At 43.5% G+C, this 22,259-nt stretch overlaps 1 protein-coding gene across 3 annotated transcripts; it reads left to right on the forward strand.

The window, feature by feature from the left end:
* Window positions 1-16,785, forward strand: ANGEL1 (angel homolog 1). 3 transcript variants are annotated; one of them, XM_081173244.1, is made up of 10 exons: window positions 1-119; window positions 5,641-6,234; window positions 8,191-8,417; window positions 8,915-8,984; window positions 10,005-10,438; window positions 11,641-11,767; window positions 12,155-12,265; window positions 13,678-13,747; window positions 14,593-14,756; window positions 15,437-16,785. In XM_081173244.1, exons 1-10 carry the CDS (start codon window positions 104-106, stop codon window positions 15,595-15,597), a joined length of 1,974 nt encoding a protein of 657 aa, XP_081029370.1. In that variant the 5' UTR covers window positions 1-103; the 3' UTR covers window positions 15,598-16,785. The 3 variants fall into 3 exon arrangements, with proteins under 3 accessions (XP_081029370.1, XP_081029372.1, XP_081029371.1); XM_081173246.1 differs by lacking the exon at window positions 1-119 and adding an exon at window positions 3,107-3,551; XM_081173245.1 differs by lacking the exon at window positions 1-119 and adding an exon at window positions 4,030-4,302.
* Window positions 16,786-22,259: the final 5,474 nt, after the last annotated feature.

The raw sequence follows: 22,259 nt of genomic DNA on the forward strand, positions 1-22,259 counted from the left end.
ATTCCATGACCTCATCTAGACATTGTGACTCAAGATATATAGTATCTACTATGGTCACATAGCTCAGACTTGCATCGGGTCTTCTTTGCTGAGCTGGATCAAAATGGATCAGAATTCAGGTGAGAGATTTTGTTTCAGAAAGTAGTGCTGTTGATTGCTTAAGGTAAGGTTACCAGATTTTTTTCAATGGATCTGGGGACACTTTTCAACTTCAATGGATTTTGTATGGGGAATGATGTGTAAATCCGGGGACTGTCCCCGGGAAATGGGGACGTCTGGTAACCTTAGCTTAAGGAGCAGCTAAACCTGTCAAGGTTCTAAGAAATAATGTATGGTTCTGGGTACTAATGCTGCTACTTTTCATAACCCAAGTTCAGCTCCCTCTCTTTAAATCTGGTGATTTTTTTTACAACAGTCAACCTTGGGCAGCCGATTAAGATCAGCATATGGATTTGGCACCCTAAAGCCTATTAAATTAGCCAGATCACAACAATTCATGACACAGGTCAGAATTGTGAGAATTCTTCCCAATCACAACATTTAGACATCTGTATGACACTCCTATCTGACTCCTTCATAAATAGCAGACATCTAAAAGCGAGGTGTAAATTTTTAACCATAATTTTTATTAATATTAGCTTTAAAATATTGCGTAATACAGTGGTACCTCTGATTACGTACTTAATTCGTTCCGGAGGTCCATTCTTAACCTGAAACTGTTCTTAACCTGAAGCACCACTTTAGCTAATGGGGCCTCCTGCTGATGCTGCCGCCGTGCGATTTCTGTTCTCATCCTGAAGCAAAGTTCTTAACCCGAGGTATTAATTCTGGGTTAGCGGAGTCCGTAACCTGAAGCGTATGTAACCTGAAGCATCTGTAACCCGAGGTGCCACTGTATAGGCATGAACGCTGGTAAGGTAGTGCTGAGCAAGAGTCTTCATAATAATAGCGTTTCTTAACGGACAGCAAAAATGGTAAAATCTGTAGCCATCCAAAAGTCGCATACAATACAGAAGGAAACCAAGCTGAATGTGGTAGTGTCATCTTTCCCGCCACAAAGTTGTTGAAAAGATGGTTCGTTGGGATCATTATTATTTATTTATTTGATTTCTTACCTGCCCTTCACCATAAGGTCCTTGGACAGGTTACAGCAATTAATAAATACAATTATTAGGGTGGCTCATAAAAATTATATATTGAATGTCAATGGACAAGGAAAACTGATGTTTAGACATGCTTAAATTTGTATAGGATTGGGCCATTAACACCCACTCTTGCTTTTTATTTTGGGTGCCTGTCAAGTCTCTGTTTTCTTGCTGCAAGTTGTGAGCTGCTTACAATTCTAATTAGCAAACAGAGACTGTTTTCTTGTTTTCAGTGACAGCTGCACTAGTCATAACTGTTAGACAAGAAGAAAGGCTTCTAATTATCACCTAATGTGACCTCTGATTTATTCCATGAGCATGTAAATAAATCCAAGACTGGAAGAGTTATTTTGGGAGTGATCTTGCAGACAAGCAAGGGGTAAATTTAGTAAAACCAACCCACATGGTTCAAGTAAATGACCCAGGCCTTACATGACAGGGAAAGGCAAAAAAGATAATGAAAAAAGAGAGGAATTAATCAGAGCAGCTGGCAGTACTATTATTATTTTTAGGACCTTCTTAAATTAGGTAATTTAAAATAATGGAGTTAAAATCTGATAAACTGTTTTCATTTTCAAAGAAGCTCTAAGCCTTTGGATTGTGAGGGGAAATGGAAGCTGACTTTTAAAGTATGAGACACCAGAAGGAAACTCCTTCCCTTCCAAATTATTTTACTTTTTAAAAAACACTAATAAACAAGTATCATGTTTCTTTAATTTCGGGAGGATGTGATGGCCTCCTGAATGCTTCACAAACCACACAGTCCAGTTTTGGATTCATCAATAATAATTATTAACCTTGATTCTGTGCTGCTAATGCTATTATTAAAATCCTCATAAAGCACATAACCAATTGCACAGGAAAAGGTGAGAAGTCTACCACAAGGATATGCTGAAGTGAGGTTTGTGTGTGTGTGTGATATTCCAGGAGATTCCTAAGGTGTGCACCTGACAGGCTGCTATGCTGATCTGCACAACCACGAAGCAGTGAGATGTGCGCTGAGCGCAGGGCACCTGAATTGCCTCCCAACGCAATTCCGTTGCTTCATTGCAGTACCCACCTCTCCCCGCTTAGAAAATTTGGGAAGCCCCAACGATTTATTTTTTACATCTGTATTGTGCCTTTCCTCTTAAGAAGCCACAGGTAGCTGACATTTGATCATAAGAGTACTAAGGAACGGACCCCAAGGGTCGTCTAGTCCAACCCCCTGCAATGCAGAAATCTCAGCTAAAGCATCCAGGACAAATGGCCATCCAACCTCTGCTTAAAAACCTCAAAGGAAGGAGAGTCCACAACCTGCTGAGGGAGATGGTTCCACTGTCAAATAGACTCCCCTTCCCCTTTCATCCTCACAATAACCCTCTGGGGCATGGGCACAGCCGGGGGGGCGGCAGCTGGCCCCCATAAATCCATCAAAATCAATACAAATCAGGCCCCCAAAACAAAAAATCCTGGCTTCGCCCATGCTCTGAGGTAAAGTTAGGCCTGCAAGAGAGAGTGACCCACTGAAAGTCACCTATTACTATTATTATCAATTGAATTTATATACCGCCCTATACCTGGGGAATCTCAGGGTGGTTCCCATAATAAAATCGAGATATAAAACCACAAAATACAGAAAAAAATAAAAACAACCCAATACCCCCCTCCCCGAAGAAAAGCCTTTTAAAAGGGCATAGAATGTAAATCAGATCAACAAAAGGCCTGGTTATTGGCTGTCTTATTTAGACAAGCTGCCCAGATGTTTAGAAAGCCTGCACGATTTTAAATTTGGCTTCAGTCTATCCTATAGTAGTGTGTTCTTATCTATCCGCATGCTCTTAAATGACGGCTGCAAACTTTTCACGGATAATTTCATTGTTTTGTCTTTATTTTAGCTTTGAGTGTGCCCCCTCCCAGCTACTAAAACCAAACGGGTGTATACATTTTATGAACTAAGATAAATAAATGAACATGGGCTGGGGGGGGGGAGGCTTCCAGAGTTTCCCACAGAAGCGCCTGCTTGGGATATTCCGCATTTAGCCGCAGGCACCGGGGAGATCCAGCAGCGGGATCTGTACAGGTGCTCGGTCCCCCCTCACAGCCTCCGTCAAGCGGGCGGCGGAGGCGGCGCCGCGTCCTCCCGAAGCCTCTCGCGCCAGTCCTTGAGCACCAGCCCCGCTTACTCGGGGAAGCTCCTCCGGGCCCGCCAGCCTTCCCAACGCAAGGAGGGCCTTCAGGCCGCCGCGACGCCCAACGGCTCATCCCGCCCGCGCGCCGCTCCCAATCAGCCCGCTCGAGCCTCGCTGAGGCGGAGTCGGCCTCGCGCGTGGCCCACAGCTGGGAGGGGAGGCGCGGGCGGCATGATCGGGACCGTGCTCTGTTACGTGCTGCTGCCCGTGGCGCGGCTCCTGCGGGCTTTCCGAGGTAAACTCCCCTCCCCGCGCCGCCGTCCCTCCTTTTTTCCCGGCCTCCTCCTGTTTCCCTGCCACCCCTCAAGCCGCCTCAGAAAGAAGAGGCGGCTTCGGCGGCTTCTCACACGACGCGAGGGCTTCTGTCAGCCGAGGCCCAAAGCTGACAGGAATCCCCGCTGCCCCTCCGCGCTTCTTCACCAGGCCTGGCCGGACGACGCTCAGTTGGCGGCCTGGAAGCCTCCCCTTCTCCCCGCCTCAGGGACCCCTTTTTGCGAAGTCCGACCCCCCCTCGAAGGACGTGGTGGTGGTTGTTGTTAACAGTTCTGCCCTTACATTCACGAGGACAACATTATCTGTCGCCGGTGCTTTATTTCAGTATAATAAAATGCTTAACATCAGTGGGGGGCTGTGTTATTTTAAAACCAGGTGGCCACTTTCCCATATGGGCAACCGAGGGGCGGCGGCGGGGGGGGGGGGGAGTAGGACAGGCGTGCCAGTTGTGGGCGGGGCCCGACGCAGAAGTGGGCGGGGCAATGAATGCAAATAGTGCTTTTGTACCGTCGGCTGGTTTCTTCTACCCATGCTGTTTCTCTATCCCGCCGTGAACGGAATGAAAACGCACGCACGCTCAAAGAGGGTGTGTTTTAAGGTGTGCGTGGCTGCACGCGCACGCGTCCGGGGGGGGGGGAAATAACCTAAAAGGCCAGACGAAGAAGACTGTGAATCCCCCACTCCCGCCCCGCGTATCCCTACCAAATGTTGCTGTACGTAAGATGCAGTAATTATGGTTTGGCTGGATGATGGCAGTGGGGAAAGAGATTAAGGAGGCAGGTGGTTTGGAGCGAAGTGTGAGCGGGAGCGTAGGAAGAGTAGGCAAACGCGTGTATTTGTGGTAATCATAATAAATGAAACATATAGGTCTTTTGAACTGTTCAAAACACTTCAGATTTGTGTTGTAATCCTTTTAAGTTAGGTCGCTGTTACACTTAGCGTGAGTGAGTATGTATAGTTTCAGTTTTCTAAGTAGCCTAGCATTACCTTGTCTCCTTGTATGACTAATAACCAGAGTGTTAGGAGCTAGATATGTGCCCAATTTTCATTTTCTATGTGGCTTTGGAAGTACCTTTTTGGGGTATGCTTTTAATACATTCTCTCCCCCTCCCCCTTTTGAAGAAGGGGGGTACAGATGTCCCATTTCAGAATTTTCTAACAATTCAATGCTTTGAACTGTAAATGTATCAATTTTCAGGGCTCCAGCACATTGGAAAGTACTCTTAAGGGTTTGTCTTTCTCTGTGACCCCTGGCCCTAGTTTCTTGCATAATAAAGTTATCATCCTGCATCACACTCTACCCATCATGATAACAAATATTTTGCTACCATGTAATATCAGGTGACTAAAAGACAAATGTGAGGGAACAAGGATTAGCATGCTAACCCAGAGAAGAGGAGTCATCTAATAGCCACGCTAGATCCTATGCAGGAGATCTGTCTAGTTTGTTTGATTGGGATCATGACTTTGGGGGAGATTTTTAAACCTCTTCCCCTGCCCTGTTTTCTTGCTCCCTTCCAGTCTGAAACTACTGTTTCCTAAATACATATACCAGCCAGATAACATAGCTAAAACCTTTACATTCTGTACTACTACATTCTGTTCCAGTTCATGAGGTAATTCAATATCACTTGTTTAACTTTTCTATCTGTTTTAACAATGCCTCCTGATCTGGTAAGAATATTTTGGAAATGAATGTCTGTTAATGGTTACTTCTATTTGCACTCAAATCAATAATAGAAAATCATTGAGATTTTGAGATCAGCCAAAGTGATCAAGGAAGTCTTGATATTGCTAAACCCAAATGTTCAAAATCATGAACCTGCAACAATGTAGGACTGCTTTAGACAGTGGCATGGACTACTTTCCTGCCCACCTTCTCAGGATTGGTAAAAGCAGGTGTGCCCTACTGTGCCAACGTTTTGCTGATGTTTCTGAATTGTCCTCGTATCATAAACTGTTGAGTTCTAATAATTTTGTGGCACCTAATTTTGCTACCCTTTGGAAACGTGTTGTTTTAATCAGCATCTGCTGTTGGCTTATTTTGGCAGATGCTTTCTTTACATGTCGAAAGAACATGCTTCTGGCGAAGAGCACGACCACCCATATAGACGGCCTATCTGCTCCCATCAGTGGGAAGCCTGTCTCAGAGGAGCAGCAAGCCCTGCTGCAGCAGTGGCTGGAGGAAGGTGCTGGTGAGGTCCATGCCAGTGAGAGTGCTTCAAAACCAGAGAAGGTGCCCACGATATCAGAGGCTGAGTGGCTGGAAGGCCCAGAGCTGCTGATGACAAGCTTAAGTGACCTGAATGTATCACCACAATCTGGTGGCCAGGAGCAGCTGCCAAGTGAGGTCCAGATTGAGAGGTCTCCTGCACTACAGGAATTTGTAGAAGTGACAGGAAGTTTACCCGCAGAAGAAAGGGAGGCCTTAGGGGACAATGCTATATGGGCAGCAGTAAGGACACAGGCTGATCCTCAGATGGTTGAAGCTGCTCCTCTGTCTACAGAAGTGTGGATTGAAGACCCTGCAGTGTTAGCCTGGAGTCCTGCCCAGGAGACAGATGTGGGAGCAACAGAGGGAGCAGTGTGGCCTTTTCAGAATGCTGGTCAGTTTCAGCCACTCCCATTAGAGATACCTTATCATGGTGAGTATAATGAATGTATTTTATCTTCTGATTTTGACTCTGCTTTCATAGAGCAAAACTTTCCAATATAATATGACTGTATGATCTTTGCCATGTGTGAGGCTGCAACAGAGCTGAAAAACACCAGTATTATCTTTCCGCAGACTCCTTCAAAGTTTTGCCTTGGAAGCATAGTCCATTGCTAGACTCCTTTCATGTTTGGATATGTTATTACTAGTTTAATGTAGTATGGCCAAAATTACAGCCCAAAAAGCATAGGCAGAAGGTTTTGTGAATAGTTGCCATCAGAATTGCCTGGCAAAGTAGTGAAAGGAGAGTTATTTGAAGTGTATTACTATCTGTGAAACAGATGACGTTTCAGAGTACAGTTGCAAGGAAATGAATCTAGTGCTTGTTTGAAACTTGTGAGCATTGCAGAATCTTTCTTCCTCAATACATTTACCGTATTTTTCGCTCTATAACACGCACCCGACCATAACACGCACATAGTTTTTAGAGGAGGAAAACAAGAAAAAAAATATTCTAAACGAAACAGTGGATGTATGATTTTTGTGGTTCATGCTGTGGCCACAGACATGTGATCTGACGGTGAGTTTGGGGTAGCCCAATGCAAAAATTCTGAGGATCCATGTGGATCCATGCTTTGTAACCACGTTTTAAGTGGGGAGGGAAGGAAAAGCACTCAAGGGACAAGGAACAGGCATGGGGTGGGTGGAGAAGGATGCTGTTAATAATGCAGAAGAGGGGTATAAGGGGAGAAGGCTCCTCTCCTCTCCTGCTTTGCTCCTTTAAAGCAAGCAGGCTCTGCTTTTCTCCCTCCTCCCTGCTCATCCCCGGCTTAGCGAGCTGAAAAACTTTGCTGCTATGTAGCGAGCTGAGTGGGGAGGAGAGAGGGACAGAGAGCCTGCTTGCTTTAAAGGAGCCAACCGGACAGGAGCCACTTACACTCGTGTAAGCGGCTCCTCTCCCACTTTGCTCCTTTAAAGCAAGCAGGCTCTCTGTCCCTCTCCTCCCCCCCCACTCAGCGGCTCTTCTCCCGCTTTGCTGTTTCAAAGCGAGCCACGGAGGAGGGAAGGAAGGGGAACCATGGATCCTCTGCTCACGACTGCAGCAGAACCCCCCCGCCACCCGTAGGCATTCCCTCCATAACACGCACAGACATTTCCCCTTACTTTCTAGGAGGAAAAAAGTGAGTGTTATGGTGCAAAAAATACGGTAAGTCTGGAAGACTAGCTATCTTAGTCTGCTGCTGTAAAAATTCATCTTGTGAAGTAAGCCTATAAAATACCACACTCTATTAATCTTCAAGATGCCACCATGCTAACTTTGTTGCTTTTAAATACATTTATCCATTGGTCGCCTATCCATCTCTGCCAGTGGAGTACTTTTACAATCTGAATAATCTTTCTGAACGATTATATCATAGTTCAAATTCTTCAGGCAATTGGTGAATGATTAATCCTTCATTTCCCACATAGCAGAGGTAACGTAGGGCCAAACTGTAAAGATAGTAAATGTGTCTTTGCATTTAACAAGTACCTTTTAAAGTAAGTAGTAGCTTCTAAAATATTGTAATTATGAGGATCACAGCTAGAGAGGATTTAACTCTTTCATCCCCTGCTTTGGTCCTGGTGAAAATCACTTCTGATTGTATTGTGGGGGAGGCAGATTGGTGCTATTTGCAGTTTTTAAAACCATGCATGTGAAACGTAAGGGTGCATTTAACATCACATTTAATTTGGTCCATAGGGTCAAACTATTTGGGATGCTGGAGATCTGTGATCAGGATCTCCCACTGTATTTTTAAATTAAAAGCACCTGTTTGAACTTTTGGAATGGATTGGGGTTCTGGAAGGGGGTTTAAGCCTTTTCCCTCATGCAGTTTCCTCTGCCTATTCCCTCATCCCCCACTCCCATATTTCTAACATTTGTCTTCCTTTCTTTGTCATTATGCAGAAATTCTGTGGAGAGACTGGGAAGATCTTTCTGCTCAGGCTTGCATCCCAGAGTTGAGCTCAGAGGCGGGGTCTTTATTTGAATTCAGAGTCATGTCGTATAACATTCTGGCCCAGGACCTGATAGAACAGAGCCCTCATCTTTATATGCATTGCCATCCAGACATTATGAACTGGAGCTATCGCTTTACAAATCTCTTACAGGAGATCCAGCACTGGGATCCTGAAGTGAGTGTAACATTTGCATTAGGCACTATATTAGTTAGAGAGGAGAGGGAAATCCTAAGTATATTGCTCTTAGCTAGTGTCTGATAATATGGCCCCCAGAGTCCTCACTTGCAGCAACTGGAATTTGGGTCCTTCTCGCACATAGCTCACGTGACTGTAAACCTGTCTTTTAGTTTGGATTGTCTGTAGATTCCTATCAAGGGTCACTGAGAACTTTCTGGCTTTAGGTAGCACTATTCAGTGGCTGTGAATCTGTAAGCACTTTCACTTTCAGTCTCCCACTCCTTGAACTCTTTGCGCCTCCTCTCCTTATTTTAAGTAATTTTTTGAATATGTAATTGCTTGTAGTCCCAAAGGATTCTGTATTTTCCCACTCTGCCGTAGGGGAAATAGGTATAGGGAAGATATTCAGTCAGAACTAGTTATAGTGAGGGAACTTAATCTGTTGCACTGCCTTGGGAGAGCTGCTGCTAAGTATGTTCTCTGTTGCTTTCCAGATTCTTTGTCTGCAAGAAGTTCAGGAGAATCACTATTGGGAACAGCTGGAACCAACACTTACGATGATGGGTATAAGTAGTTTTTGCAATGGAGACTAGCTCAAGAATACTCCTATGGATTCCCCCAAGCACTGCTTTTTCTACACAGTTTTAGTGGCCACAATTTTTCTGGGATGATTTGCTTTACCCCCTGAATTTGATAGAAGGAATGGTTGTGGGGAAGTTGGAGCTTCTCTGCTATCTTTAATGTCACACAAGGATATCATCATTTAGTAAGAGGCTTGGTCTGTCTCTCCCATGATTTTCGGAGTGGAGTTTTAGCCTAATGCTGGGGATTAAAGTCAACATTCCTTTTAAAATAAAAAATGAGAAGCAGCCATGGGAGGCTGCAGTTAGGAACAGGATGCAGGAGGAGCTGCTTAACTTCTCTCCCTCTTGCTGTCTTCTCACTCAAAATCCTGCTCCTACCTGCAAGCTGTTTTTCCTGTGAGTCAGGATATGGATCCCAGCAACCCTTCTCCCCGCTAGTGGAAAAGCAAGTTGGGGAAACTGATTTTGTGCAGGGAAACATCCAGGCTCAAAAAGGATTAAGCAGTCTTTGACATTCCTTTGCTCAAACTTGGGAGCTCCTGTAGGATCTTTTCAGTTTAACAAGGAAAAATAGTATCAGGAGACAGTTGTATGCATTTCCTCTATAACCTCTAGTTGAGCTTTGTGAATAAAATCATGCCAGGTTTAGAACCGTCTGACTTTTAGGTTGGCCCTTTTTTGTACCAGAGTAGGGAACCTTCACCCCAGACATGGTTCCCTGCCTTCCTGAATCTCCTCCAACTCCTGCAACAGTTGGATGTGTTTGGCTTGGCATGGTTTCACAATAGGAACAGGAGGAACATTTGTTGGCTGGACACTGTAAAAACAGAAGTGTAAGATCTCGATATAATTTAATCTTGCCTACAGAGACTTGCAGCCTAATCCTATGCAGATTTACTTCTAGTTCAGTGAGGCTTATTCCCATGTATGTGTTAGAGTTGCAGCCTTAAGTTCTTGGTTGTTTAAATTGATCTGATGAAGCCTTTTGTTGTTTGGCTAGGCTTCGCCTGCATCTACAAGCGGCGGACAGGCAGGAAGACAGATGGTTGTGCAATCTGCTACAAGCAAAGCAAGTTTCAGTTGATAAGTGCTAGTCCTGTTGAATACTTTCGGCCTGGCTTGGACATCCTTAACAGGGACAATGTGGGTCTGGTATTACTGTTACAACCTTTACTCCCAGAGAGCTTGGGAGACAAATCAGTCAGCCCTTTGTGTGTGGCAAACACTCATGTGTTGTATAATCCCCGTCGGGGCGATATCAAACTGGCTCAGATGGCTCTGCTCCTAGCCGAGGTAGACAAGACTGCAAAAATGGCTGATGGCAATTACTGCCCTATTATCTTATGCGGGGACCTGAACTCTGTGCCTGACTCACCGCTATACAACTTCATTCGGAATGGCCAGTTGTACTACCATGGAATGCCAGCCTGGAAGGTAAGCAGAGAAAGGGGATAGATGGCAACATCTCTTGACTCAGCTTAAAATGTATCGTGCCGTTCCTCTGTAGACTTAGCAGCTTCTGAGATTTTCTACCATGGTACCACCTTTTCTGTGGCTTTGGTCAGTTCACTAAGAGAAATTGAATGAGTTAATTTCTCTTGTGATAAAAAGGCCATTATTGTATTTGGGTCATAGATGCTACAGGAAGAAGTCCGTGCTAGAATCTATGTAAACTTGGGCTATCTGCATGACAACTTCCTGCATTGCTGCTTTAGTATATTAGCACAAAACATGAAGCTGGGGCGGTGGACAAAGCAGGCACAAAAATAGGAAGTTATTGAGAACAAAACTTTTCTACAAGTTAAATTAAATGTTCAAACAGATATTACGATACCTTCAATTTAGAACAGAGAGAAACTACTCCCCCTCAGTCTAGCTGCCCCCAATGTATTTTATTCATTTGAAAATAATAAACTTTGTGAAAAGCAGAAAGTCAAATGGGTGTATTATTCTATACTGAAAATGTGAAATCTGTTATGCAAATGGAACAAACTGCTGGTTTTGCCGAATGGTCAGATGGGAGCAGAATAAACTGAAGCTACCAGCATGTGTGGGCTGCTAGATAAGGGTGTGCATTGGATGCACATTGAAAACTGTCATGCATATACCAGTTTAAAATTACTGGATTCTGAACCTTTTTCTCTCCTTGAGACAACCACACGTTTGCTGTTGTACCCTCATCTGCTATAGGCTAGCTTTCTAGCATTCTTGATTACCTGGGAATAGTCTAGACTGGGTGCTTCCAGACAGAGGCATAGTATTTTAAAAGCGTCCTTAGCAACAGGCTTCATTAACTTGCTGTATTCTTTTTGGAAAGCGTAACTTCAGATTAAATTGGGGTGGTGGGAGATACATGCTGGCATTCTGATGACAGCAGCACTGTACGGGTGCTTCAAAAACTTGCATGCAACAGCACCTTTGATCCCATAATACACACCCTTCATTGGATTTTCTTTCTTTTGACTAAGTGACTAATTCCTTTGCTTGTAAATTCCTAGCGTAGTCACAAAACTGTAGATGTAGGTGCCAGTTTTTAAGCTTGTGTGTGTGGCTGCGCCTACTATAAATTTTGCTGTATTTGAGAAGATGGTGTGTTTCAAAACACTTTTGCGTGTGCTTGTGTTCTGCCCCTGTAGGTGTCTGGACAGGAAGACTTCTGTCAGAACCCACACCAGCGGAAACTGCTGACTCCCCTGTGGCCCAGCTCTCTGGGGATTACAGACAGCTGCCAGTATGTCAGTCTTTGCCAAAGCAAGAAGTCAGGTGAGCTTCATGGTGGAAATGAGGACAAGTGTTGCAGAGACTTGTTCTCTGCCATTAATGTACTGTCTGAAAGTTTCTAGTTTTTTGCACTCTAAAACCGCCAGACTGGCTAAGAGCCTAACCACATATAATGTTACTATTTTATAAGTAATGTTTATTCATAAAAGTGTGTATTCCCGTCGTCCATAATTGTGGGTTAGGGTCCCCCTCCGTCGCTTTAACCAACATTTTGAGTTTTGAAATTGCATTTTGATGGTTGTATGGGTGCAGTGTGGACTTGTACCTCCACCTCATGCAAATAACAACACTAGGTTGTGTGAAAATAATCAAAATCAACTTAAATGCTTCATTTTATTTCCCTCCTTTGATCTGCCTTTCTCCCTGTAGACAGGCGCAAATACAGCCGTGACTTCCTGCTTCAGTTCCGTTATTGTGATGTTGCATGTGAGCGACCTGCAGATCTGATCCTGTTGGAAGGTGTGACGGATGCCACGCCAGGTATCCAAAATTTCCCACCGCTTCATTCTGCAACTATGATACACCTAGTTGGAACAGATCTTTTAATACTGAATGGTTTGGACTCACTAGCAGGGTTTGAGTAAACACTTAGAATTAAGAAAACCAGTATAAAGGTCAAGATGCAATAATGGGGAAATAACAAAGGGTAAGATTTACTGTGAAAATATGGTACAAAAATTATAAGATTATAACAATATTTAATTAGAAGATTATAAAATTATAAAATTAAAGTAGGAAAAAACAGGCAGGAGAAGTAAATAATTAATGAACCAGAAGAGGAAGTTGGGGAGGTAGAGATTTATACATTCTTTTTGTGATAATACTGATTGTGTTGAATATAAAATTGTAAAACTTATTACAAATTATTTTTTAATAATAATAATAATACTGAATGGTTTGAGGCACTGCTGAACATGGGCATAGCCAGGATTTTTGTCGGGGGGCAGGCCTTTTATAAGGGGTCAGAACCTCAGTTTGCTATGTATTTTTATTGAATTTTATTGATTGGGCGGGGGCAGCTGCCCCCCTTGGCTATGCCCATGCTGCTGAAGGTGTTCGTTGGTGGGCTGAAGCATCGCAGCATGCTTCTCTTGGTTCCCTGTGGCTCTTTTGAGGACTTTGTAGCAAACCTTGCATTCCGAAAAGAGTGTCAAATTTGATTAAGTTTCCCACAATCTTTGAAATCTGCCTCATGCAATCTTCTGATTAAAAGATATTTGTGGATTATTCTCATCCTCTCCAGAGGACACCCTCTTGTGGTTTGGTAATGGTAGTCCATTATGTGCCAACAGCAAGTTAAGTCCAAGGATCACAAAACATAAGCATTGAGGCTTGTATTCTTCAAATAGCAATCAGCCTTCCATGCCATGTGGCAAATTTATTTTGAAATTTATTTTGATCCTGTTGGAAATTTATTTATTTTGAAATTTAGGACTGTTACAAAGGCAGCTTGTGTATGTCATGCAGGTTTGCTGTTTTACAAAAAAGTCTACAATTACTCTTGGGCATTCCTAAAGTGGTTCTTTCAATCCTGGGCAAAATCTGTTACTTGAAAGAGCAGCACCTTTACTCATCACCTGAGCCTTGTCTTGGTTTTATCTTGTTCCTGTTTGCGTATGAACTGCTTAATCCAGTTCTGGAGGTGAGAAAGCAGGAGGGGCCCATTTCTAACTGGGGTAGATGTTCTCACCTCCGAATCTCTTTATGCACCAATATATTTCATTGAATGCTGAAACCTTTACCTGTTCCCCACTCTCTCCCATTTTGCCACTTGGCCTTGACAATGTAGATTGTTGAAGCAGCAGTTTGGATGGGTTACTAATTGTGAGTTTAACCCAAAAATTGTACGTTCAGTGGTGTATCTGATCTGGATTTTCTTTGGTGCATTGCAGACCGTCCTGTACATTGGCCTAAGGAGCTCACTGTAGTGAACAACTCTGATCCAGATCTCTGTTACTCAAGGTAACTTGAAGGGGAAGGGTGTTGGGTCCCATGAATGAGACAGTTCCATAGCCAGGATTGTTATCTTGAGAGCATAGTGGAGTCACCTTTGGTTGAAGGGGATTGTATGATCCTTGTCACAAAGCCTATGTTAGAGTCAAGGTTTTCTCCAAGGAAAGGGGGCTGTGTTTGCAAGAGCAAGTTAATCTTCATACTGCAGTTGCTCTCTGGGTCACAGGAGGGAGTTTTTCTTTTCATTTGTTACAATGAAATAAATTGAAACCAACCATGGGTGGGCCAAGTGAGAATCTCTCTTGAAACTCAAATTGAGGTACAGTGGTACATCGGGTTAAGAACTTAATTCGTTCTAGAGGTCTGTTCTTAACCTGAACCTGTTCTTAACGTGAAGCACCACTTTAGCTAATGGGGCCTCCTGCTGCCACTGCGCTGCTGCTGCACAATTTCTGTTCTCATCCTGAAGCAAAGTTCTTAACCCAAGGTAATATTTCTGGGTTAGCAGAGTCTGTAACCTGAAGCATATGTAACCCGAGGTACCACTGTATAAGATTAGATATATGCCAGGATAGTGCAACAGTTATAAAGGCTACACTAGCTTGGTCCCACCTTAGCAAGATTTAGGGCTCTGAGCAGACTCCCCTTGAAAATAGTCATTTATCAAATAGAGTGTTGTAATCAAATTTAAGGGAGTTTCCCTAGGATCAGACAGTAATAGCAAAGCAAATGTCTGTGGAAGGCAGAGTTGAGTAGTTCAATAGTAGTACTTTTAAAGTGCTTTTCTTGCATTAATTGAGTTTCTTCTCCTCTTCCCCATGTTTTGGGGATGGGGAGCTGTTTCTCCTGTACAGGTATCCAGGCAGTATCCAGCATGGCCTCAACCTGACTTCTGCCTACAGCCACTTCCTGCCTGAGAGAGGTTGCCCTGAGATTACAACCATGCCAATGGGTGTCGGGGCCACAGTTGATTACATCTTCTATTCAGCAAAGCCTGTCCAGAGTGATAATGAAGAATGTGAGTGTTACAGAACTTAAATCTCCTGTATGGCTATACTTTGTGTATTTCATCAGAGCTTTTGTGATGGATGGACTGCCTGTCTGTCTCAGCCTCAGCCCTTCAGTGAGCCACTGAGGATGGCAGTTTATGTAGTCATAAAATGCATAACTCCCCCTGTTTTTCATCTGGCTATTACTCTGCAGTGAGTTGCAGTGGTGATCATGTAAGTGCTTTGCTTCTTACGGCTGTTCCTTTAATTGTTATTGGAACAGACTATGGAAAGCCCCTGCCAGTGAGTGTAGACATTACTGAGGCAGACAATTGGTATAAGGCAGCTTCAAAATTGCCATTTTCCTGTTTTCCTGGTTCATATTTTATTGAATGTTGAAAGATTTGGGAATATGAGCTGAATACACATCTAGGATATTGCAGTCAGGGAGGGATGGTGGTAGAATTAGAAAACAAATTGGTTATGATTTTGAGAGGCTGTATAAGTGTGTCTGTGTTAGTGCATTATTTAGTTACTGAAAACAGTGTTTTGTGTGTGTGCCCATGACAGTTGCTAATATCAGTATTTTTACTTTTTGACACTTTCATTGCAGTCTGTCTGTGGTTGAGCTTATGCTTCCGCCACTCCACATGGGGAATGAGTGTGCATGCTCTGTGCTCCTCTTATTGCAACTGTGATTCATTTTCAGGTCGCAGGATGTACCAAGATGGAGCCCTAAAGCTGCTTGGCCACCTCTCCCTCCTCTCTGAAGACATCCTTTGGTCAGCAAATGGCTTGCCAAACCCTTTCTGTTCATCTGATCATCTTTGTCTGCTGGCCAGCTTTGGCCTACAGATCTCTGACTTCTGATCATGTGCCAGATCTCTAGGACTCTCGCAAGAGTTGGTCTGAATGGGAAAATCATGCCGTTGAAGTTTACATTAGCTATCTTTAAAAAAAAAAAAGCAAAAGCTATTTATCTTCCCTACCCTCACCCCATCCCTTTTTGAGATGTCCTTGTTCGTTTCTCCCACACTTCTTTTTTCATGAGGAAATAACCTGAGTTCACCCAGAATACTACAGTGCTTCACTGCCAGTTTATGGCTGCTGCACCAGCTTTTTTTTCTCTTTTAACAAAGTGTATCCCGCCAACAAATTAGCAGATTTCTGTCAGCCTGGCAAGTATGCTTAGCCACCATTGCTTAGAAGTCAGCAGAGCATGTCTTTGTACACCACAAAGACCTTAGCAGGACTAGAGATGATTTGAGCCGGAGTCTAATCTGGGCTTCATTCTTTTTTCTTTTCATTACAAGCAGCAGTTGGCCCATACATTACTGTTTCTGTTGCACCTAGGCCAGAATGCTGATGATGATTTTTGCAAGTGTGCAAAACATAGGGCTTTTTTGAAGTGCTGGTACTGCTCATAACCTCCAAAGGTGGGTGCTTGTTGACTGAAATGTGTTTCTCTTATCTGCTTGGAAGTAGCATCAAATCAACCCGTGTCAACTAACCGTACCCTGTGGAGGTCACCTTGCCAAAATTCAGCTCTCCTGCATGAACATTTGGAAGCCGCCTGCTCATACTGCAACAGACTTTTATCTCTGCTCTAAGAGCCCGCTTGGATTTTATGCTCAGGTTCTTGAGAAGGCTGTTTTCTCTCTCCCATCAACTTGTGACATTTTTGTTGCCTCTGGTGGCACTTCAGGGAAGAAAAAGACTGACTAAATGTGGCAAAAACCCAAATGAGCGCTGCTTTGTTCTTTGTTACAGCTTGTAAGCCACAGTACTGGGTACCTCAACTGGTCCTGGCAGTTGCTGCTCATTTTTTCCTTTATCACCAATGAATTGTGACAGGAGCATGTGGCTGCAGAGTTAAGGCCAGCCTCTAAATAACCCACATCCTTTCCTTGATACATGGAATCCACAGGATCAACTTCAGCTTTGTGTGGGCCATGGCACAAATTTTGTGGGGGGAGGGAACGCATTGGGAGTTGTCAGTATTTTTAATGTTTTCTTAAAATTTGAAAAAATAAAATAAAATTTTATAATTTCAGAAAAGTTGTAAATTCAGTTGGTTGGAATGGCATGGGTGAAACTGAGCAGGATGCTTTGTGAGAGCACTTTGTGTGTAGCCCTCTGGCGAACACAGTGGGAACTGCTGCTGAAGATGCACCCTGCTGTGTGGTGCCTGCAAATCCTGAAATCCACTTTAATATTATGCACACAGAGCCTCTCTGGAGTGATTACCTGAGTATAACAGCTCTTAGGAGCTTTCTGTAGAATTTGGCCAATAGGGCTTTTCATTTTATAGAAATGCAACTTTCTATCTCTTACAGATATGAAAGTAGGCTTGGAAGTATGTGGGCACTGGGCCATGCCTTGTTGAATGCTCAGTAATAGTAGTAGTAGTAGTAGTAGTAGTAGTAGTAGTAGTAGTAATAATAATAATAATAATAATAATAATAATAATAATAATAATAATAATAATAATTTATTTATTCCCCAGCCACTCTGGGCGACTTCCAACAAAATATTAAAAATACAATAAAGCATCAAACATTAAAAACTTCCCTAAACAGGGTTGCTTTCAAATGTCTTCTAAAAGTCAGATAGTTGTTTATTTCCTTGACATCTGATGGGAGGGTATTCCAAAGGGCGGGCACTACTACTGAGAAGGCCCTCTGCCTCAGGTGTCAGAATGGAGTGTGGAAGGCCTTGTAAGACTTCAAGGGTGGGGAGAGGGGTATTCAGCACAGTGTGTCACTCCCTTGTTGCTCTCCTTCCTTTCACAATTTTTCAGAAGCAAAATTAAGCAGGTGCAAACAAAGTTGCTTAATCCATACAAGTTGCAGAGTTTGGGTTACATTTGGTTAAGGTTTTATTGGGGTGCGGTGCGGGTTAAGTATACACATACAGCCCTAGATATGAGTATACTCACCTTAGAAGCAGAAGAGACTTGGTCTGCAATCCTGTGTCCACTTACATGGAAGTAACTTCTAGTGAACTTTCTGGGATTTCTGTGAGAAGGGGCACACGTTGCCCCATTTTTTTTACCCCAGCTGGAGAAAAGTTCTGCCTTCATTTATTTAATCTTCCTGCAAGGAAGTGGTGGTGGTCACTTTTAGGAATGCATGGTGGAAAGGCTTCCTGAAGGGGAGGGTGGGTAAAGAATGTGGAAACTTCTTGGACGTAGAAGTGACTACTTAATTGCAGTGCAAGGAGCCAGAAACTTACAGAGTGATGCTTATTAAGTTCCAAATGTGGGAATGTTAAGATGGCAAGTCTCCATGTTATGTGAGGCATATTGAGTGGCTGTCAAATGTATTATTTTGTTTCCTTTCCCTAATCCATAAAGGCTCCATGTACCTCTTTGATTAGAATACGTGTCATTGCCAAAGCTTATTTGGCTGTTGGCGTGCATGGGAGGGCAAGCAGCCACATCATCACACCAGAAAGTTAGCAGCAGCAGCAACGAAAAGCCGAGTCTTACCTTTACTGGAAAGAACCCTACTTCATGGCAACTTTGGGAATTTACCAGGGCCTCTGGCATTACCTTGTACAGTTCATCATAGCTTTACTCTTCTAGATTCTGGAATAATGAGTATTAACTGCACCCAGCAATGATGATTACAGAAATAAAGAAAATTCCTTTGACCAGGGAGTCCTCCTGGTTGCCAGCCTTCTGATTTAATACACCACCTGGCTATAGTATCCCTATCATGCTAATTATCCCAGAAGTACAATTTTTTTGGCAGTTGGGTAGAATGGGCCCACAGAAAGCAGAGCCTAGTTTACCTTTCATGATAAACACCTTGCAGCACCACTGAACTATGAACATAGGAAGAACCTACTGGATCAGGCCAGTGGCCCATCTGCTCCAGCATCCTGCTCTCACAGTGGCCTGGGGGAAACCTGCAGGCAGCTTTTCTGCACAAGAGTACGCTCCTCTCCTGCAATTCCTAGGATACTGCCTCTGTTGGCATAGCCATCATGGATAGCCTTATCCTCCCATGATTTTGTCCATTCCTCTCTTAACGTCATCCTTATAGGTGGCCATCACTACCTGCAAGGCCACACCCACAGCTTATATTTAAAGCACATAGCTTCCGCCACAGAGTCCTGGAATTTGTAAAGGGGACTGGGAGGTGTAGCTCCATAAGGCTTAAGCGAAAATTGCCAGGATTCTGCAGGGAAGCTATGTGCTTTAAATATGAGATGGAAGAGATTTATGCTGTTTTTATTCCCTTACACGGTGCAAACTGTGGAGAAAATAACTTTGGGAAGAAATACCAGAACTGAGAGGCAAGACCTAAGGAGGTTCTGTGTTATCTACTTAAGATCCAACAAATGGTGTTAGTTTTCCATACCGAGCGCACACAATAGCCACAGAAGAAAGCAAACCATCTGCTTCAGTTATGCGCTGTTATGACAACAGCTCTGAAAACAAAACCTAGCTGCTAAAACCGGGTAAGTCATACTGATTGTGTCAAAGCAAACCCCCAAGGTGCCATGAACATCATCTTATTTCTGACACACCAGGCTCTGCTCAGCTTACAGGGAGTCACAGTTGTCTGAAGCAGGTGGTCAGCACACTATGTCAAGTGGGAAGAGTGGTTTGGTGAGATGCAGGACATCTGCTACTGACATCATGCTTCGTTTTAGGATTCCCCAAGGAGCCCAGCATAGATGACTTTCTGGCCTGTTAAAATGGCTGGAACAGCAGTCAATTAACGAGGCACTAAATCACAAGTTCATTTCATACATCTTAGAGCAGGAAAGTTTATTATTTAGTATTAATTAATTAATTGCCTATACCGCCCTTCATCCGAGGATCACAGGGTAGTTTATAATATAAAAACTCAAAATTACCATTGTAACAAACAAACAATACCCCCTCCATAGTTTAAAAGGCCATTGATTAGAATTATCCAAAGGCCTGTGGAATATTAACTTTTTTTGCCTGGTGCCTAAAGATATGTAATAAGGGCCTTCCTGGGGAGAGCATTCCACAAGCAGAAGACAAGTGTAGACACATAGGTTTGGGTCACAAGAGATATGCAGTGATTTGTTTACTGGCCATCCTTCAAAGGCAGTTGATTTTGATGGAGTGATGCCAGGAGTCCAAAGGTTAGGCAAAGGTTCCCCAGTGTAGAAATCACTTTCCTTCCACTATGCATCATATTCTGCAATAGGCAGCTTGGTGGTGCTTGTTTGGGGGCACAGGCTCTGTTCATCAAGGGGAACAGCAGCTTCTCAGTCGTACAAACTGGTTCCAGACCTGCTCCAGGGTGCCTGCAACATGCAGAGGTTCTCCAACAGGTGCCTTGTGTTTCCTCCAGGTAGAGAGTTTGATCAGAACTGCTTTAAGTCAACCTGTTGTTCCCCTGAACTGAACAAAGTAACCCCACAATTAATTGGTAGTTGTAACCCTGAGCTCATATCACTTGCTTTGATATAGGCTAATTGGCTTGCTTTGATGCTACCCTTATCTGTGAGCTTGGGGTGGTGGGCTCTGAGCCCAGAAAGGGGAACTATCTGTAAGACTTGGACATTTGCCACCTATGCCCTCATCTGGGCAGGTGGAGTAAAGGGAAGTCCTGGCCAGAGTGACGTATGCTGCTCTGTGTAGAATGGAGGTATGAATGTTTGCTTTGGTGTATGGGCAAGCCATCTCCTTGCTGTGATGTCCACCCAACATCTGTAAAGGCAGGGAGATCTGGCAGGCTCAACCGCTGTAAGTCAATACCATTCTTTTAATAAAGCACTAGAACTGGTCATTCTGGCATTTTTTGACATCCTTCTTTGGGACCAGTGTTTCAAAACACTCACACCCATGAGTTTGGTGACAATTGAGGAGTTCTTTCCTAACCTTCTGTCACAGCCCACTTTGCTGTAATTATAAAGCTCAGCAGAGACAGCAAACAGCTTCTTCCTCTCAAGATCACTAAAACTGTTTCCCCCTTGTGCCTTTTTGTTGCAAATATACCCAGTTCTCACCTCTCCCACAGCTGAATTGCTGGTTGCAGCTTTCCTCAGAGTCTGTTCCAGCTTGCCAACTAAAGCATTCTCTCTGTTTACAGCCAGTCTTTTATTTTTAAGAAAACAAAAACAAAAACAGGCAGAGACTGCTACATGGCTTTGCAAAAGAACACTTGTTCCAATTGTGTGTGATGTTTACTTTCTCATTAGTTGCAAGTTTCACGAACAATGCAACCCACCAAACTTAGACTGCTTCTTTATAAGGGTCTACCTGCAGAGAGATCACTATCAGTTCACCTCAAGGACCACATGATGGATGCCAACCTCCTTTACATCTAATCTTGAAACTTGGCTCAACTTCTCCAGCTCTCTGGAGGATGACTAAACATTAAGGCTCATCTCTCAGCCACCAAAGGTTCATTGGCCCCAGTAATGAATGTGATCCCTCCCCACCCCCTTTCATTATGCATTTCTTTTGCAGATAAACTTGGCAGCTAACAAGCTAGGAAAGAAAAAAACAAGGGATAGTTGGAGGACTTTGATGAGAGGACCCACTATTCTAAAGAGGAAGATGTTTCAGACATTTCAACACAGGCAATTGCTAATGGATTAATACGGGCTTTGTTTTCAGTAGAATTTCACTATTTATTACCTAAAATTAGGCTCGATGTGAACTACAAAAAGAACATCCATCTTTAAATATAAATATGATCCAGTCATATTTAAAATCTTTTTCTTCTTAATTGTAGAGACACAAAAGGAGACAGGCAACAAGCATGTTGGATGGTTCCTTAAACAATGCTCCAAAAGTGTTGTTATCTTTTAAATCTGTGAACATTTTCTAACATGATATGTTTGCATTTGGCTCATAAGTGTCTGTACACATTCTGTATTGTAGTAAGACATGTTAAATATTCCATGTGTGAACTCCCACGCCCCCCCACACCCCAATTATGTTAACATACTGTAGATCTCACCTCCTCTTTGGGCCCTACAGCCCCACCCCTTATTGCCTCTTCCTCCGTCCACAACTCACAAATAAAATACTGATCACAGACAACACTCCCTGGCCCTATAGACACCCACAACACACCATCTTCTGAAATGTTTAATTACTTTGCAGCAGCTCACTAGTCAAGAGGAAGACCAGCTCAATCCTGCTACAGAAAGGCAGTTAAGTAAAAAGAGGCTTTTTTCTTTAAGTAAAAACCTGGAAAATATTGTCTGTTGGGGGGGGTGGAAGAGTGGTAAAAGGCAATCAGACTTCCTGGAAAAGATGATGGAAAATCCACAGCCAGAACAGTTCCTATGGAACAAGAGAACTAGGAAACATGATACTGTGGAGCAAGTGCTTTGCACTCTTGAAGCAGGGATGGGGAATTTGCAACCCTCCAGATGTTATTGGGCTGCAACCCCCATTATCCCTGGCCATTGACCATGCTGGCTAGGAATATAGGGAGTCAGAAGACCATCTGGAGGGCATCAGGTTTCCCTTCACTGCTTTAAGCTGCGTCCCTTACATAATACATGAGCCCTTTTGTGCACTGTCCCCT

The sequence above is a fragment of the Podarcis bocagei genome, assembly GCF_964188305.1.
Source record: "Podarcis bocagei genome assembly, chromosome: 1".
Classification (NCBI taxonomy): domain Eukaryota; kingdom Metazoa; phylum Chordata; class Lepidosauria; order Squamata; family Lacertidae; genus Podarcis; species Podarcis bocagei.

Coding starts and splice junctions, on each gene's coding strand:
- ANGEL1 (XM_081173246.1), top strand. CDS start 3,488: ATGATCGGGACCGTGCTCTGTTACGTGCTGCTGCCCGTGGCGCGGCTC. Junction 6,235..8,190: donor ATTAGAGATACCTTATCATG/GTGAGTATAATG, acceptor GTCATTATGCAG/AAATTCTGTGGAGAGACTGG. Junction 11,768..12,154: donor TTGCCAAAGCAAGAAGTCAG/GTGAGCTTCATG, acceptor TTCTCCCTGTAG/ACAGGCGCAAATACAGCCGT.